This window comes from Phaseolus vulgaris, chromosome 8, assembly GCF_051622355.1.
Source record: "Phaseolus vulgaris cultivar YP4 chromosome 8, ASM5162235v1, whole genome shotgun sequence".
NCBI classification, from domain to species: domain Eukaryota; kingdom Viridiplantae; phylum Streptophyta; class Magnoliopsida; order Fabales; family Fabaceae; genus Phaseolus; species Phaseolus vulgaris.
In genome coordinates, this window is record NC_143505.1 from 9,020,952 (window position 1) to 9,041,389 (window position 20,438).

The 20,438-nt window shown below is 33.5% G+C and overlaps 1 protein-coding gene across 1 annotated transcript; it reads right to left on the reverse strand.

Moving 5' to 3' along the window:
• Positions 1 to 7,489: 7,489 nt before the first annotated feature.
• LOC137823902 (protein LURP-one-related 10) lies at positions 7,490 to 19,333 on the reverse strand. Its single transcript, XM_068629227.2, has 3 exons — positions 18,994 to 19,333; positions 12,620 to 12,850; positions 7,490 to 7,904 (listed from the first exon to the last, which is right to left on the reverse strand). Exons 1-3 carry the CDS (start codon positions 19,294 to 19,296, stop codon positions 7,734 to 7,736), a joined length of 705 nt encoding a protein of 234 aa, XP_068485328.2. The 5' UTR covers positions 19,297 to 19,333; the 3' UTR covers positions 7,490 to 7,733.
• Positions 19,334 to 20,438: the final 1,105 nt, after the last annotated feature.

A 20,438-nucleotide genomic window follows, 5' to 3' on the forward strand; every position in this document is an offset into this window, starting at 1 on the left:
GGTTTTAAGGGGATTTATTTTTACATTATTCAGGGTTAAAAACTCTATTAAGTCATTTATCCAGGGTTGCAGTTTCCCTGCTAAACCATTCTTGGGAAACGTGTTCATCGGGGTTCTTTTAAACCTTAGGAAAAGTCTTTCACAATCCATGTTCATGGGTTTAAGAACCTCCGTAAAATATCATGAGTTTTCAAAACCTTCGTAAAATATCATTAGTTTCAAAATTTTCGTAAAATGACTTGCCATTTGATATAACCTTCAACCTCATTTTCCATCATCTTTAACAATTCTCCGGACTTCTCTCTTCCACTTTAGATACACTGCTCTCCAGCACATGCTCAATGGCCGCCAACGACAGTCCTAGTAAGGAATCATAATTCAGCCACACTTATGTCTATTAGATCTAAGGAGAAGAAACATTAAATAAGGTATTGTCTTCTTCGAACTCCAATATTGTTCTTCCCCAACTTGGATCACAAGCCACTATTATCTAACACAGCAACAACTGATGTTTATCACTGTTTTATATATCCTAAAGAATTGCATTATCTATCAAATGTGGGCTTCAAAACCATGTGTGTTCTTGACTAACAATTGCAAGAACATATTGCAAGAAGAAATTAACTTTATTACTTCTCACTTTTACAGTGAATTAATTATTAGATGTATTTTAAAATAAAGGCCTTAATTTAAAATATTTCAAAATTATGAGAATTAAATATTAACAATTATAACTAAAACTAAAATTGCACATAAAATATACGTACATCAAAAGTTAAAACAAAATAAGTCAGATTTTTTGAAGTATGAGCTCGTAACAAAAAAAACTAGGAATTATATAAACCAAATAATCAATCATAAGATATATGCAAATATTGTTAAAATACTTATTATCCAAGATTAGTTGTTGAAATACTTATTATCCAAGGTTATTTTGTAGATTTTTTAAAATAAATTTTTGAAACTTGAGAAAACTTATTTGTAATGGAAAGTTACACTTTCAAAATTTTAGAGAATTTAGTTATAAAGTATATAAAATATATTTAAACTATGTAGTTTTAATTATTTATTTATAAATAGATTTAATTATATTTATTTATTCAAGTTTGAAAAATATGGAGTGTTTTATTGAGGTTCTATAATAAATCTTTGAAATTTAACGAAGGTTAAAAAAACTCTGTTATTTTGTTGAGATTTTAGAATAAACCTTTGAAACTTAACAAAGGTTAAAAGGACTTTAATTTGCTGAGGTTGTAGAATAAACCTTTGAAACTTACTGAAAGTTAAAAAAATCCTCTGTTATTTTGCCGAGGTTTTAGAATAAACCTTTGAAATTTAATGAAGGTTAAAAAAACCTCCGTTATTTTGTTGAGATTTTATAATAAACCTTTGGAATTTAACCAAGGTTAAAAAACCTCTGTTATATTGCTGAGGTTTTAAAATAAACCTTTTGAATTTAATGAAGGTTAAAAAAAAATTCGTTATTTTTTTGAGATTTTAAAATAAACCTTTGAAATTTAATGAAGGTTAAAAATGTAAAACATGGAAGCTTTGATGATCCAAATCAAATCTGAGTGAAGGGTTGATGCTTTGGTGTTTTGGTTGGAGCTTAGTTCTAGGGTGTTTAGAATTCTTGTACAGATCATTCTTGTCCTATGCACAAAGCTAAATCAATCTATGTTAAAAGAGAAAAATGTTTTTCTAAGCAAAGAGAAAAACAACCGGTTGAAATCACGATATAATCAGTTGTTTTACACTTAGCCTGATTGAAGGTTTTCAATACTGTTTTTGACTTGGTTGACTAACTGTCATAACCAATTCAACCGGTTAAAACGACATTTCAACCGGTTGATTGTCACGTTTCATAACATCTTTTTCAAAAACCTGTTGAATCTGTTTTCAGTTGGATTAAAACTGTTTTGGCTCATGATTGACTGCCTAGAACAGCTAGTTTTAAGAGCTATCAATATGGTTTCTCTTTGGATTTCAAAAACAACAAGAAAGTGAGATTGAAATTGTTTTTGAGAAGAGATTCTAATCAAATTTTTGCAAGATTGCTAAGTAGCTGAGCATTGGTTCAAGATCTGATCTTAGGAGCTCTGTGATTCCTGAATCACCAGGTGTAATCTGTTCCTTTCTGATTCTTGTATTTTTTCTTTTATAAACTTGTAAAAGATGTGTAAACCTGTAAGGTCAGAGGGTGTTCTGACTAAGGTTGTGTGAAAGGCAAAGAGGGCGAGTGCTCTTGTGGTTTCAAGAACACCTCTTTGTGGCTTTGAGTTTGTGTTATCTGAGATTGATTAATAAAGGAAACCCAGTGGTTGTTATGGGGATTGGATGTAGCACAGGGTTGAGTGAACCAATATAAATTGGTTGTGTAATCTCTTTCTCTCTCTCTCTCTCTCTCTCTCTCTCTCTCTCTCTTTCTCTCTCTCTCTCTCTCTCTCTCACTCACTCCTTATAAACTGTTTGATTTTATTTTGTATTGATATTGTCATAAAAAACCGATTAAAACGAAGTTTCAACCGATTGATATTCTGCAAACAGTTTCAATTACCTTGTTTGATTGGCTTCCTTGATTACTCTTCTGTGATTGTTGTTAAAACTTCATTCTTATCCAATCTTTTCAAAAATCTTTTGACAAACAATTCACCCCCCTCTTGTTTAGGCCATTAATTCTAACAAAAAAAACCTTCGTTATTTTGTTGGTGTTTTAGACCAACCTTTGTAACTTAATGAAGGTTAAAAAACCTTCGTTAATTAAATCACATCCTAGGGTTATATTAACCTCCACTAAATAACCTCCGTTAAAACCCTTTTTTTCTTGTAGTGACAACAACATTTAACTTCAAACTATATTTTAACTTAAAACTCTATAAATTACTAAATGTTAAGAGTGTGTAACTTGACAGAGGGTGTTAACAAAATGTTTTCCTATTGAAAATCACAACCCCTCACACAAAGTCCACCCCCGATGTATGAATGGGATGAGGATGCATGATCCACTCATCATATTTCGATAGGCATCTTGGAGGGTGTGGAGTGGTGTGGCTCGAACTTCCCATCCTCCTTATTGCTCTCTCATGGTAGGAATTCACATAGAATTCTCTCATTATGCTCTCGTTGAAAGTGTGTTGAGTTGTACCAACTTATTCAATCTTCCGCTCTTTAATTTTAAGACAAACCACTCATATTTACCTTAGTGAACTCTCACCCATCTTTGATATGAGTTTCTTCTACATATTTGCTTTAAATGATACTCAAGAAGTGGAGGGTAGAAGATATCCCCATCATAAAGAAGTTATTCATTATTTCGATCGTCAGCACTAGAATAAGAGATCCCTCTCAAAAGAATCCATTGCCTTTTAGTAACATTGTTGGAGTCAATCACTCTTGATACAACCCAATTCAATAAGCAGATTACTAAGGACACCACGAAAAGTTCACAATTAGGTTAGTCATCTCAACATCCAAGACAAGACCGTACCAAACATCAGAAGGACACTAGTGCAGAAACATAAAACAAATGCGGTTGTTTTGAATTTATAAATGCGGTTTTATAACCGCATTTGATCAACACGCACTTGTAAATCAAGAAATATAAATGCGGCTATATAGCCGCATTTATAAATACCATTTACAAGTGCGGTTATTTGCTTTAACCGCACTTGTATATGTCGAATCATTAAAAAAAATTAAAAATTTTAAAACATCGTCAATCTTGTGTGAAGCCAAGATTGATGAAGAGTCACGGGAGCGAACAACGGTGGCGGCAGCAGAAGCAACGACGGACAGGGAAGCAGCAACGGAGCAAACCAAAAAATCCACAAGAAACCACGAAGACAATGAAAGAGTGCTTCGAGACCAGTAATGCAAGGAAAAAAACATATATAAGAAAAACGAAAAACATTTATGCATATATTTGTGAAGATGAAGAGGAAAAAAGAGAGTTCAAGAAACTTACATTGCACAAATGGAATGCAGATGCAGTAGAAGGAGACGAACTCAGAGTGCAAACGCGAAACGAAGGCAAAGACGAGAAATAAAGTTTGAAATTGTGTGTGGCGCGCTTCAAAATTTAAGGTAAAAAAGGATTTACGAATGCGGTTAAAGGTAAAACCGCATTCGTAAATCAAAAATAACCGCATTCGTAAATCAAGTGCTTTGATTTACGAATGCGGTTATTCAAATAACCGCATTCGTAAATCAAAATAATTTCAAAAATGCCACCGCGTTTTTTTCGAAAGCGGGTAGTGCAAAAGCCGCACTAAATAAAGCGTATCCTTTTCTTCTTTTTGCACTAGTGGGACCTCAGCAGAAGAAAAACTAGACATAGACCAGAGCATCAAATGTTGTTTCTTCTGGTCGTTTTACAAGACAAGTTTATGTAAATAATTTTGGCTCTTTCTAGGGGTTCAAATAGAAAAATAAGCTAGAGTAGGGTGTACTTAGTATAAATTGGGCTTGTGCCAAAGCCCACCTTAACCTAGCCTCTAGAAACACATCCATGTGCCACCCATGTGCTCACCTTTGACCTAGATTCTAGAAGACTCCCCATGTGCTCACATTTGACCTAGTTTCTAGATGCTTGTAGTCATTTATACCCCTACCGTTCCTCTCTTCCTCTTCAAGGCACTTATCTCTATAAATAGGGTGTCTCCCCTCTTGTAAAGAACACATTGAATTTTGAATAGAAAATAAAATCTGCCAGAGTGTTTAGTGAGTTGAGTCTCCTAGAATTTGGGTCTTATCTTGAGTGCTCTACACTTCAAGTGGCGGCTCTTCACCACTCATCTTGGAGTCTCCTCCCCCTCCAAGTGGCGTGACCACACCTTCATCATCCTAAGCTTCTCTTTCCTTTCATCTTTTTATTTTTCTTTTCCTTTATGTTCTTGTGTTCATCTTTTGCTATTCAGTTTCCATCTTCTTTCTTTCCCTTATATGCTCTTTAATTTTGCACCACATTCATCATCAACACCATATAATTGTGTTTTCTCTTTATCCTCTAGAAGTGAACCTTTACACTTACTTAATCACGTGGTTAAGTTCTTGTCCAGTGGGAATCTTCTTTGGGTTTCTCACCATATTCGACTTAAAATAAAAAACCATAAACAAAATGCAACACATAAAAATGTGCAATTCTAAAATTAACTCACATCAACTTTTCTCATAATCATTGTTCTAGTCATCTATTAAAAAAAATAATAGTATTAGAAAGTCAATGCATCATTTTATGTAAAAAAATATTAGTGTTAGTTTTAAAAAAATAAGAAGCACTTAAGCGAATACGAAATTGTTTAAAGTGTCAATCATTTAAATGATAAAAATAAAATAGGGTCTAAAGGACATCAATCAAGAAAGTTAGTATTTACTTAATGTTCAACGAGGTGCTTTAATGTCTTCAAATCCAAGTGGAATGCATGAAGATCCTTGTTGTTGGTTGTGTGTGTCTAAAAGTAGTTGAATTTGTTAATTCACTCCTTGTGGTGATCCAAGGTTAAATGAATCTTAATCCTTTTGAAAAAAGATATGTTTTCTAAAGAAATTGAAAATTCAACATGTTGAAATGTCGATTCAACTGGTTGTTTTACACTTAGTAGATTTTGAAAAGGTTTTGGAAAGCTTGACTTTGTTTGAATTTGCTATCAAGCCAATTCAACCGTTTGATTCGTGATTTCAATAGATTGATTTTCTGAAAACCTTAACAAAATTTTGTTAAGTTGTGGAAATTTGTTTTAAATGATTAAAATTGCTTTTGGTTCTTGAATTAAATGCTTTGACCATCTGATTGGAGTTTAAATAAGTTGTTTTACGCTCCTGGTCATTAACTAAGTAAGAGAGTTTAATCAAAACTAATTTTTCAAGATTTCAAAGTGTTTTGGATCATTCTCAAGTGTGGAATAGGATATTCATGTATTCTCTGTACTTTAATCTTTGATTGTACCTATGTGTATTCTATTCCTTTATTTCTTGATCACTGTAATTCTGTTTGACTTGGTGTTGTGCACTTTCAGAGGTTGTTCTGAAAACTGTGTTGTTTGCCAAAGGTGGTGTGTGTTCTTGAAGGGTTCAAGATCACCATTTTGGTGTGTTGTTTGTAATTAGGGTTTGATTACTCAGTGAATTCTTAGTGTTTTTTTAGTATTGGATGTAGTTCTTGGTAAAGAGTGAACGAGTATAAACATTTTGTTATCCTTACTCTTTTTAAAACTACTTTAGCTTTGATTTTATAAATTGCTAGTATAAACAACCAATTGTTTAAAAAAACAACAGTTGATTTTCTGCAATCAAACTAAGAACAGTTTTCTAATTGGCTGAAATGATTGGTTTTCAATCTACCTTCGATACTTGCGAAAATCTTTCATAAACAATTTATACTCCATCTTGTTTACGGCTTAAGTTAAATTCAACATACATTTAAGAGGCAATCATTTAAGTGAATTAAGACACTTAAGTGCTTTCACTTAAACATACTTATTCTAATATAAGAAGTTATCGCTTTAAGCGCATGATTCTTCACACTTAAAACAAATTTGAAAAACACGAGCTCACCATATCTTTCAAAGCTACCCTCAATAACTATAACTATACAGATGAAAATTACATTTATTGCTATAGTAAATATTTGTTATTCAGAGAACAAATGTCAAAATAGCAAGCAAAAACATAAATAAAAAAGGAGACAAGAAAAGAAAATATAAAAGTGAAGTGCAGGAATGATGATAACAAAAAGATCACATGATGAATGCCAAAGAATCTGAAGAAATTATAAGTGGAGAAAGTAGAAAAGAAAGGTATGTTAAAAAATGAGTGGGATAGGAATTATACAAGAAGGTGAGGGACGAATAGATGTAAATATGCTTGTGATTAGGTTAACAACGATTAAAAGGTTAAATATTTTTAATTTCCGCTACTTTGAAAAGTTGGTAAATTTTAATATCTTTAAGCACATGCAACAGTAAACTTAAAGCACGGGTTAAGTTGTGCTTAACCGATGTCAAAACACAGATTAATTAAGCACTAAAGCATGAATTAAGTTGCCCTTGCGCTTAAATGAAGAGATGTGCTTTACTCATGACTTTTTGTGACTGCATTCAATCACACATATATGCATCATTCTTTATATTTTTATCAAAAAGCAATTTATTAATGTAAAAGAGATTTTTTATATATTATTTAAGATAAAAAAAATTATGTACGTTAATGGATGTAAATTTACGTTGGACCCGATCTCTGTTATGTCAAGGCACAGCACAATAAACGTGTATTTATAATAGAAAATAAAATAAAAATTGTTCAAAATTTATGTCGGATATTATAAGATTTTATGTAAATTTTGGATTTTTTTTAAAAACACATTGGGTTTGGCATCAAACCAAAACCTGAAATACATAAAAAAGTAGACATTTTAACTAAAAATTATATACTAAATCTCTAATCTAACTTAAGAAAAAATATGAACAAGAAAAAAAATTCTATACTATCATAATTCACGTACAAACAAAATTTAATATCATAAATTTGATAAATCTTTTACAATATTTTATATTGATCTTCCAAGTACACATGTGTACAAAATAAAAGTAATTACAAATCATCATAGTCAAGTATGCAACCAGAAAACAATATCCAATTATGAAAATGGTCGAAAATGAAAGCCAATGTTTTCTACATTCAAACTTGAATCAAGCCAATGTTTACTTTTAATTCGGTCCACGATCCAAGTAAAATTATTAGGGAGCAGCTATCATAGTGCTCACTAACAATGGCGTAATTTTGGCTATCGAATTCAACACTTCATTGTAATAGAATTTAATGTCATTAATAATCATAAGTAGTGCCACTATGAATGCGTAGTCCACAAAGGGATTCACCAAGACATCGAAGCCACGATTATTCACCATCTACAAAGAAACACAAACTATAGTAATTACTATGTTTCTTATTATATCACTAATATACAAACATTGTTTCTATATTGATTAAAAGGTTCACAAACATAAAAATATGTTTCTATATCCGATAATGTAACTATTAGTGATAACTAATATACTCTTATATGAGTAGAGTTTTTAAGCTTACATATTTGTTCTTCTCTTTGTTTAGAGGATCATCATAATACAACTCTATTTTTTATCTTATTCATCTTTTGTAATATGGTATCTAGAGCTTATTAAGATCTGGCCATGAATTTTATTCTTTTTCTTCTATCATGCATTGTATAAATTTTTCTATTTCGTCCTCCTTTCAGCCTCATACTTTTTAGCCTCCTATATATTTCAAGTTGGATGATGACAATTTTCTTATATGACAACAAGTTCTTACGACTATCAAGGGTCCCCAAGCTCACACAAATCTTGGATAATCCTAATCCTCCTTTCAAATACATATAGAAGATGTCGTGAACAACATTGTAAATCCAAAATTTCTTCAATACAAACAACAAGGTCACATTCTTGTTGCATGATTCCTTGCTTCAATGTTTACGCTCATTCTTACAAAGATGGTTGATCTAAATTCTTCCTTCAAAATAAGGTCCAAGTTAAGGGTGTATTATGCGTCTTAGAATAAAGAAAGAATTAAGAAACTCAATATTGAATTGAGTTCACAAAAGAAAGATAGAACCTTTATGGCGTATTTGTTAAACATCAAAAAGTGTGTTGACACTCTTGTTACTATTGGAGCAACTCTTTCCAATGAAGATCATCTTGAAGCTATTCTTGATAGATTACCTAAAAATTATGATAGTTTTGTTACTTCAATCATGTCCCATCTTGATCCTTACATAGTTGAAGAAGTAAAAGCTTTATTGTTATCTCAAAAACAAAGGTTTACCAAACATAGATATGTTATCCACACTTTGGTCCATCTAATGAAAACCAACTGAACAAATCAATATTTGGTGGTTCATATTAGAAAAATAATCATTTTCAATCTCGCAACTCTTCATCCAGCAGGTTCTTTAAAATTTTTCAACATAAACAACAAAATAGAGTTTTTTTCATCAATTCTTAGAACTCCTTCCAATGTTAATGATCCCTTGTGGTATCCGGATAGTGGAACATGCCATTCTCTAAATCTAATACTACTTATACTACTACTCTTGAATTATTGTTCATTGATATATGAGATCCATCCCCGATTACTTCTAATATTGGTGCTAGATATGTGACTTTCTTGGATGCTTTTTCCCAATTCACTTGGATATATTTGTTGCATATAAAATCTCAAATCTCTACTGTCTATACTCAGTTTAGTTTTTTTTTTATGAAACACAAACTAGATATAAGTTGAAATCAATTCAAACGGATAATGCAAGGAATTTAATAGTCTTGCATCATTTGTTAACATAAATGCCATAAAACATCAATTAATGTGTCCTCATACACATGAATAAAATGGATCTATTGAACGTCAACATAGACATATCACTGAAACTGGTTTGACTCTTTTGGCTAGTGCATCTATGCCACGAAAATTTTGGGAAAAGGCTTTAATGTTGTTGTTAATATAATAAACACTTTATCCACCGTTGTTCTTAATAATAAATCTCCTAATCATGTGTTCTTTAAAAAACAATTGAATTATGCTAGTTTAGGGACTTTTGGTTGTGCTTGCTACCTTTTCTTACACCACTATAATAAGAACAAACTTGATTTCGAATTCTCTCTTTAGTTATCACTATAAAAGCTATGTTTGCCTTTCCCAAAGGTGGATGTACCTACATTTTTAGACACATGGTCTTTAATGAAAATGCTTCCCCTTTTTCCACCAATGCTAAGTTTTTTCTACAACACAATTCAAATTCGCCTATGCTTTCCTCAACTCCTTTTCCCTTAACTATGTTTAAAGTTGTTTTTGCCACACTTGATAAGACCCCAGATATTCCCGTTACAACTCAATCCTTGTCTTCACCTATTCCTAATTTCGTTGCTTTGTCTAATCTACCTGTAACTACTCCAACAACTACTTTTGACGCTACAACCTCCTCATCACCTTCTCACAACGTGCATCCAATGGTAACTCATGCCAAATCATTTATGTTCAAACCCAAACCTTACAATGTTTCTGTTTCTGATAACTACATTGAACCTGCAACTTTTAAATAAGCAATATGTTGGAGATCCCACATCGACTAGAGATAAGGGCCTTTCATAGTATATAAGTGGGTGCAAACCTCAATCTTATGAGCCGGTTTTATGGGGTTGAGTTAGGCTTAAAGTCCACTTTGTAATATGGTATCAGAGCCATTTCGAGCCTATCCTAGCAAGTATTTATGTTGGGCCTATCGTGCCACCCGCTATCGGGCCGCTATCGGACCACCCAAAAATATATAGTCCCACGCACGAGCTTCTATCTATCACTCTCGGCGTGAGGGGGGTGTGTTGGAGATCCCACATCGACTAGAGATAAGGGCCTTTCATAGTATATAAGTGGATGCAAACCTCAACCTTATGAGCCGGTTTTATGGGGTTGAGTTAGGCTTAAAGTCCACTTTGTAATACAATAGTTGATCCTAACTAGTTTAAAGTAATGTAATTAGAACACAATTCTCTTATGAAAAAAAAAACTTGGACTCTCACTAACCTCTCATATGATTCAAATTTTATTAACTGTAAATGGGTATACAAAACCAAGTTCAATGCATATGGCAACTTCCAAAGACACAAGGCACACTTGGTTTTTAAGGAATTCCATCAAACACCTGGTCTTGATTACTCTAACACATTCAATCCAATTGTTAAACCAATCACTATTTGGATCATCCTTGCTCCTGCAATGTCTTGCAAATGATCTATCTACCAAGTTGATATCAATAATGATTTTTTCCATGGTGATTTAAAGGAAATTGTATACATGCAACAACCACTAGGATTTATCTCATCAAATACACAACAAGTTTGTAAGTTGAGCAAGACCATTTATGATCTTAAACAAACACCAACTGGGCGTTATTTCATAAACTTAGCCACACTCTTATCCTGATGGGTTTTTTTGCTATAAAGAGTGACTTTTCCTTATTCACGAGGTTCAATTATGTTTCAACTCTACTTATGTTGATGATATCATTATAATTGACAATTGTTCTATTGCAATATCATCTCTTATTACTTTTCTGCATACCTGATTTGCTTTTGAAGATCTTAGTCCTTTACTTTATTTTGTTGGAATAAGGATGTTGGATTAAATGCTTGCCACATGGCCAAAAGTTATAACTTTTTCTGCTTAACCTAACCCATCTAGCCTCCGTCATAGAATAATTGATGTCACCTGCAACAATATCCCCTTCAACAATTTTCCTAATAGGAATCAAACCCTTTGATTGTGACTTGGCCCATTTGACCCGCGCCACAGGACAATTGTGCAACTTTCAACAATCTCCCCTTAAACAGTTGCCTCACTGTGAATTAAACTCGTGACCTTAGTTTAGATACCAATTGTTGGATTAAGCGTTTACCACTATGTCAAAAGTTATAACTGATAGTCATGGTGCAACACTTTCTACTTAAGAGCATAACAATTTAAACACCACAATTCCATTATAACCTGACCCATCTAGCCTCTTCCATGGAACAATTGATACCACTTACAAAACAAAGGAGACCACTATTCATCTTTTTCAAACCAAATACATTGAACAACTTCTTTGTAGAGTGAACATGTATGAACCTTAGCCTCAACCTACTCCAATGATAACATCTCTACACCTCACTCAAGATGGCTAAAATCTTTCCTTCTGCAATATGTTACTATTATAAGTTCAAAATTAACTTCTTATATTAATAAAGTCTCAATATATGCACCAACCTCAATAACATCTTTAGAAAGCCCTTAAACATGTTCTATGTTATCTAGCTCGAACAATTTATTATGTTCTCGTTATTCAACCTTCCAATAATTTCTCAACCATTGGGTTTACTAATGCTAAATGGGAATGGGATTGTGATCTTGGTGATTGAAAATCAACAATAGTATACTGTAATATCTTATATCTTGGCAAAAATGTGGTTTCATGATAATCTCATAAAGAATGTGTTGTGCCCAAAAGTACCACAAAGGTTGAATATCATAGCATCTGCAACTCTAACTGATATTACTTGAATTGTCTCCTTGTGACGTGAATTGTGCATTATTGATCATGTTCCAAACATATAATCAGATAATCTAAGTGTTGTCTCCTAGCAACTAATCTAATTTTTCATTCTCAACCAAAACACTTTGAGTTGGATTTTCATTTTATTCGTGATCATATCCAACAAAAAACTTATTAGGCTAATTCACCTTCCAAAAAGGTTTTAAATTGTTGACATTCTTACCAAACATCTCTCTCATTTACTAAGTTTCGTGATAAACTTCTGGTCTTTGAAAGATCAACCATAACTTTACTGAGGAATGATAATGCAATTTTCAGTGATAATGTAATCGTTAGTGATAACTAATCTACAATTATATTATTAGAGTATTTCTATATGCTATATATTAGTTACTCCCTCTGTTTTGATAATTATCATAATACAATTTCGTTTTTATCTTCTTCCTCTTTTGTAACAATATTTGATACCAATGTAGAAACTCTCCAACATTACTATTAAAATATTTATATAGTAAGAGTACATACCGTGGCAACAACCGTAGGAGATTCACCTGCAAAAACAGTGCATGAACTTTTGTCACTTGAAATGTTTACCCTAAAGTCACGCACACTTTCTTTTTTGTTGTTTGCAAGGAAGACATCTAATTTAATCACTCCACTCTGGAGAATTTCCGATTTCTTCACCGAGAACAGCAATTCGGAGGAATCACTGCTTTGGCCCCTGAAAACTTGGCATCGTCGGTGCATAGTCATGATCTATTATAAGAACATTCGTCCATAGTTTAGTAACTAAGGTGATTTTGTTGGAATGTTGAATTTGTTAGAAACGAGGAATAGGGTATAAAAATGCATGAACACAGTACAATCCAATTATGCAATCAGCCCTAAGAGGAAGTGGAAAAACTATAAAACCATGCGTGAAATTAAGGTTACGAAAAAATTAAGAAAACCGCAACTATGAAATAATAATAAAAAAAAAAAGCTAACTTGATATATTTCAATAATACAACATTGACTTTTCACCGGACAAAGTAAAAAGTAGTTATATATGATTGAGCTACGGGAAAAAACACATTAACTTGTAACCTTGCATTTTTTTTTTGTCTATCTCTATTGCAAGTAATCATTAAAGCTGAACAAAAAGTTATTGTTAATGGAAAAATAAAAATATTATATTTCAACACGTCCCCTTCAAAATGTCTTTCAACATTCCAAGATTTTATCTTAACGTAAGGCCATTGGTTACGATTTATGCAATATGATTCTCAAAATTGCAATGGTCCAAGCCTACTTTTTTTACGTATGTGCTTGTCTAATAATATCATTTAATTCCGTTATATCAAATGACTCATGAAATTGATAGGATGAAAGGTGAATCGAAATGTTGGAAAGATTAAGTCTAAAAGTTGAAGAGTAAAAAATATAAATAAATAAATTATAATTGATTATTGTAGCAAAGTCCATAATAACATTATCTAAATTAACAGGTGTGTAGGTAAAAAAGAAAAGTCCAAATAGGTTATATGAGTCCAATAATAGAATACTATAAATAGGTCATCAATTTAAGAGGTATGTAAAGTGAATTTATCTGATAATTATATAAAGTTGAATCTGACTTTGGCATCGGAGCGTCTTGCAATTACACGCACCCATCCGTGAAAGGAGACCGAGAGGAGAAGCAGAGAGATCCAGTTAATCCAACCCAACCAAGTGAGCTTGCCAAACAAATAAGTCCAACCTAAAGTTAAGGTAGGAGTGAACCGAAAACCCAACTCGTAAGTAGAGACCGAGAAGCCTAGAAGATTTAAGAAGTTAACACATTTTAAAAGAAGAACAGTTTCTAGACCCTTGTACCAAAGTTTATGTATACCTTTTCTGATTGGATTTTGAACCCTCTTATGGTTGAAAATCTGCTAATAATCTGTTAATCTATTAATGTTGTTGTTCTTCTTTTATGTTTTGCAGGGGAAAAGGAAGGTGTACGGGTACTCAGGCTACACCCAACAGGAATAGTTGGCTTCTTAGGAATGTAGTCAACCAGAGTGAAGGATAATATTGCTGCATGAGTGAGTTAGTGATGGTCTTAGATGTAGGGGAGATTGGGTGACATACAAAGCAAATGATGAAGAATAGCACCGAAGAAGAAAATCTGTTGTGTGATGATAGTGCTTGGTACACTAGTGCAATTTCTTAGGACCTACTCTTATCCAGTATGCAGAATTATGTTGCAGAATATATGGTAGAAATAGCATTGGATACTGATAAAGAAGAAGTGTTAAGCTTGGGTAAGAGAAATCATATCTTGTAAATGCTTTTGTTTGTAAAATTTTCTAATGGTTCAACTCAAGGGCTACTTAGCTCTACAAGGTTGAAAGAGAATATTGGTGAATATTGATCTCTATTAAGGAAATAATAATTATCAAATTATATGTAATTATTTTATGCAATATTTGACGATATTGTATCCAATTATATGCAATTAATTTAATAATTATAGAATCTCATGATTAGTATCCTACCTAATCAGATTGTAATTTGAGGGAGAGAAACTCCCTTATATATTTCCTATACATGAAGTGATGTAATATACACATAAGAGAATAAGAAACATCTCTTCTTCTTACCATTTTTTTATCATTTTCTTATATGGTATCAGAGCACCGATCTTGGTGCCCTGACAGCCTCTCCATTTTTATTCCCTAAATAAAAAATCATGTATGGCAAAGAAGTCACTAGTAACGAGTCTGATAGAAACCTCGTACAACGCTTCAGTGCCGAGCAAATTCAGCAATTGGAAAAGGTTATTTACTCGCTCAACAATAACGGTAAAAGTGACACGTTTGTTAGCTCTGCAGATCTGCTTGCCCATAACTCCTCTTCTAATTCTGCTTTTACGAAACCATGGATTTTGGAAAGCGGAGCAACCCATCACATTGCATCTGATTCACAATTTTTCACACACACTTCATCATCATTTATTTCAAATGTTAATCTGCCCACAGGCTCAACTGCACCCATCTCATCTACAGGCACAATTAAATTCAATGACAAAATCACTCTCAAAGATGTTCTTTGTGTTCCTTCTTTTAATTTAAATCTCATGTCCATTAGTAAGATAACCAGTTCACTAAATTGTTGTGTCGTTTTTACTCCACATGGTTGCGTTTTACAAGACTTGGCTACGGGGAGGATGATTGCTCGGGTAAACAACACGCAGGCTTATATTACATGTCCCCTCTTCCAAACCAAGCCCACACATCTCAAATATCGACCGATCCTGATTTATGGCACAAGCGCCTTGGACATCCTTCTCCGGCGTGTCTACAACTTGTATCTTCCTTACTACCTATCCCTATCAGTAAAAATCTCATTTCCATTCATAATCGTGGTAGTATTTGTCCCAAAGCTAAACAGACAAGGCTACCCTTTCCTTTAAGCACAATAAAATCTCATTCTCCATTTAATCTATTGCATTGTGACATTTGGGGTCCTCATAAAACCCCAACTCATTTTGGAAAACGTTTTTTTCTCACTATAGTCGATGACTATACTACATGTACTTGGCTATTTCTTATGAATCACAAATCTGAAACCCAACATCTCTTAGAGTCATTCATTACATTTGCACAAAATTAATTTCAGGCATCTATTAAAACCATCCGCGTTGACAACGGATTGGAATTTATTTCAATGTATGATTTTTTTCTTAAAAAAGGTATTGAATGTCAACGCACTTGCGTTTACACTCCTCAACAAAATGGAGTAGTAGAACGCAAACATAGACATGTTTTAAACACAGCACGAGCCCTCCTATTTCAGTCCAATTTACCATTAGAATTTTGGGGAGAATGCGTTTTAACTGCCACATATATCATTAATCGTTTGCCATCACCTTTACTAAAAAATAAATCACCTTTTGAGCTACTATATAATCAACCACCTTCACTTTCTCACCTAAAAACTTTTGGTTGCCTCTGTTACGCAACTGTTGTTTCACCTAAGCAAAAATTTGATCCGCGCGCTCGACAATGCATCTTCATTAGTTATCCTCACAGTAAAAAAACATACAAATTATTTGATATAGATGCAGACACTTTTTTTACAAGTCGGGATGTCATCTTCCATGAAAGTGTTTTCCCATTCTGCCAACAGTCACAGACACAATCCTCACCTCCATTACAAGGTATTTTGCCCACTATTGACATTGACTTACCCACTTCTGTCCAACATTCACTCGATCAACCTTCTTCTCTTACTCATCACAATGCACCTGAACCTCCATCAAACCAACCTTCTTCTCCTACTCGTCACAATACACCTGAACCTCCATCAAACCAACTCTCTTCTCCTACTCGTCACAATGCACCTGAACCTCCATCAAACCAACCTTCTTCTCTTACTCGTCATAATACACCTGAACCTCCAGTAGACCAACCTTCTTCTCCCATGCCAAGAAGTTTAGCACCCATTACCAAACCTTCTCCAACCGACCTTCCTGTTCGACGATCCAGTCGCACATCAACCCAACCTTCCTGGCTTCAAGACTACGTAACGGGATCCCAAGCCAATCATTCGACCACTGCCCAAGACCGACCGAATGGAACCAGGTATCCTATGAATCATTTTCTTTCTAATTCACGATTTTCTTCTACACATAGTGCATATCTTGCTAACATCACAGCCACCAAAGAACCTCACACTTATGCTCAAGCTATCCTTGATCCAAATTGGCAAAAAAGCAATGGACGAAGAGCTTTCCGCCTTGCAGCTAAATCAAACGTGGACCTTGACACCGTTACCCGCTGGGCAGAAACCCATTGGATGCAAATGGGTCTATAAAATAAAGTACAACTCATATGGTAGCATCGACAGATATAAGGCGCGCCTTGTCGCAAAGGGGTACACTCAGATTGAAGGTGTCGACTATTCTGAAACTTTTTCACCTACAACAAAATTAACAACTTTGAGGTGTCTCCTCACCATTGCAGCAGCCAGAAATTGGTTTACTCACCAGCTAGATGTGTAAAATGCCTTCATGGCACATTGCATGAAATTATTTACATGGACTTGCCACCCGGCATCATCGACAGGGGGAGAACATTGTATGTCGACACAAAAAATCCCTTTATGGTCTCAAACAAGCATCTCGAACATGGTTTTCAACATTTTCTCATGTGATTAAATCTGTAGGATTTCAACAGTCCAAGACAGATTACTCTCTATTCACAAGACAAAATAACTCATCATTTACTGCCCTTTTGATTTATGTGGATGATATTCTTTTGACAGTGAATGATTTGACAGAAATTCAGTGTGTTAAAGATTGTTTATTACAACAATTTCGCATTAAAGATCTTGGAGACCTAAAATATTTTCTAGGGATTGAATTTTCCCGTTCCAAAGCTGGTATTTACATGTCCCAAAGAAAATATGCGCTTGATATTTTGCAGGATACGGGACTCACAGGTGCTCGTCCAGACAAATTTCCAATGGAACAATACTTAAAACTCACACCAGACGATGGAGAGTTATTAAAGGATCCAGTCAAATATAGGCGACTCGTGGGACGACTGATATACCTCACGATTACTAGACCTGACATAGCATTTTCGGTTCGGACCCTAAGTCAATATATACAGGATCCACAGAAACCTCATTGGGATGTTGCAATTCGAGTCCTAAAGTACATCAAAGTATCACCAGGACAAGGATTGCTATTGCCATCCGAAAACAATTTGACATTGACAGCTTATTGCGACTCAGACTAGGGAGGTTTTCAGACAACTCAGATCTGGATATTGCATTTTTCTTGGTTCCTCTATTATCTCATGGAAGTCAAAAAAACAGACAAACGTATCAAGATCATCAGCGGAAGCAGAATACCGCGCAATGGCCAATACTTGTTTGGAGATAGTTTGGTTGCGATATTTGTTGCAGGATTTAAAGGTGCCATGTAACTTGCCAGCTCAACTTTTATGTGACAATCAAGCGGCATTACATATAGCAACAAAACCAGTATTTCATGAACGCACAAAACACATTGAGATAGACTGCCACATTGTGCGAGAAAAATTACAAGCTGGGATAATCAGTCCTTCATATGTGCCGACACAGTATCAGCTCGCAGATATTTTTACGAAGGCATTGGGCCAGGAACGATTTTTGACGCTACGACACAAGTTGGGGTTCTTGATCTTCACTACCAACTTGAGGGGAGTATTAAGAAAATAATAATTATCAAATTATATGCAATTATTGAATGCAATATTTGACGATATTGTACCCAATTATATGCAATTAATTTAATAATTATAGAATCTCATTATTAGTATCCTACCTAATTAGATTGTAATTTGAGGGAGAGAAACTCCCTATATATTTCCTATACATGAAGTGATGTAATATACACATAAGAGAATAAGAAACATCTTTTCTTTTTAAGTTATTTTGCTGAATATGTTTGGTATTAATAATGGAAGATCCTTGTTTTTTCTTCTGTAATTTTTCTTTATGGATATTGCAAGAGCTTTTATTAGGATTATTTTTGTGCAGTAGTTTTTGTATAAGAGTTAAAGTATAATACCTCTATTTATTTACTGTTTGTGCTAATAAAAAAAAACCTCCAAAAATGGTAAAACTATGAAGCCCTTTGTTGAGCAAAGCAAAAGATAATCATAACCATACCAAGAGAAGAAACATCGTTAACTTATAATTAGAAACATGTTTTTCTGAATCGTAAACAAACTTTTAATCAATATTATAAGCAACCTAAAAAATTAAGCAGATATTTAATATCAAAGATAAAATGGAAATCTGAAATTGTAACAGAATCGATAAGGCTATAATCGAGTAATTTGATGTGGGAAGTGAAGGAGTATAATTGGTCAGAGTAGCCAAACCTTCTTGTACAGAGTGAGGATGGGTTTTCCAGCATCATCATACAAGACACGACGGTCGTGAACTGTTAAAAGGGGACGTTTGATATAAAAACGAAGGCGACCATTTGCGTCGTAAGTGGCACCTTTCTCAGTGTTAATTTGAAGATTGATAGTGTAAGGAGCACAGTAGGAACTGTTGATAACTTGGAATGGATTTTCCATTGGCGAGGGAGACACAGTATTCTGAGCTGTATATGATTGATGGAGCAACCTACGAAACCACTGACTTATGTTCACGCTGTTATTGCAATGTATGGTATCCATGGATACACGCCTTAAACACGGGACTTAGTCAAACTTTAAACTGAGGCGAAATGTCAAATAGGTTAAATTTTATGAAACAAGTACGTGCGTGACGTATGGTAGGTAGTGAATTAGAGTTAGAAGTAGAAGAAGACTTTAGTTGACTCCATAGTTAAAACACGGATATGAACATTCCGCAAACTCGATACCATGCAACTCAGTCATTTAATAGCTTTCATTACTGGACCCACCATGCACCAAGGTTTTGTTTTTTCTTATCATCAGCTACCTTACCTATCAGTATTAATTGCAAAAATTATTATTATGATTTAAGACTTTGTTAGAAAACTATTTCTGGTAATTAATTATAAAATTAATATAATTGATTGTCAGTTTTCTTCTCTTCCGTCAAGATATTTTCGTTTTCGCTCTAATTTTTTTTCTGTCTTTCTCTCATTTACTATTTTCTTTTCATTTTCTTTTATATTTTTCTAAAATACATTATAGTAGATCAGAGAATAAGATAATGAGATTTCACTTTTCATTTGTTTTTTCAACTGATGAACAATATGATTTAATAACGCCTTAATATGACCATTTGAATTTACCTGTCATGAGTCAAATAATGATAAATTTTTTAAAAAAAAGTGTCTTTTGTAGTGCAAAATGTGCCAATTACTCACCATTTTGACATTAAATGTCGAAATATACAATTTTAAAAAAATGTGGTAGTATTTTTGTAAATACTTCAAATATATTTACATCAAACGTAGTAAGATCCAACGTAAACATTCATTTTTATGTCAGACATGTTAATGTTAAGATCCAATATAAATATCCATTTTTATGTCATACGTCATATCATTCAAATAGAAAAAGTTATCATAGTAAGTTTAATCAAATTAACAAAGCACTACTATCACTCTTAATAAAAGAAAAAAGATAGTCAATATTAGAGAAATGGGAACTAAGAAAAATTTGTTGAATCCAACTTCAAATATGCAAAACATTAAGACATTCAAAAAAATAAATGTTGAATAGATTCTTCCTGTTTTTCACACAACATACACATAGAACATATATATGCAAATCCCTATGTTGAATATGTTGATCTTTAGGAAGTCATCAATTAAAAACTTTTCAGAATACTAAAATTTTAGAAG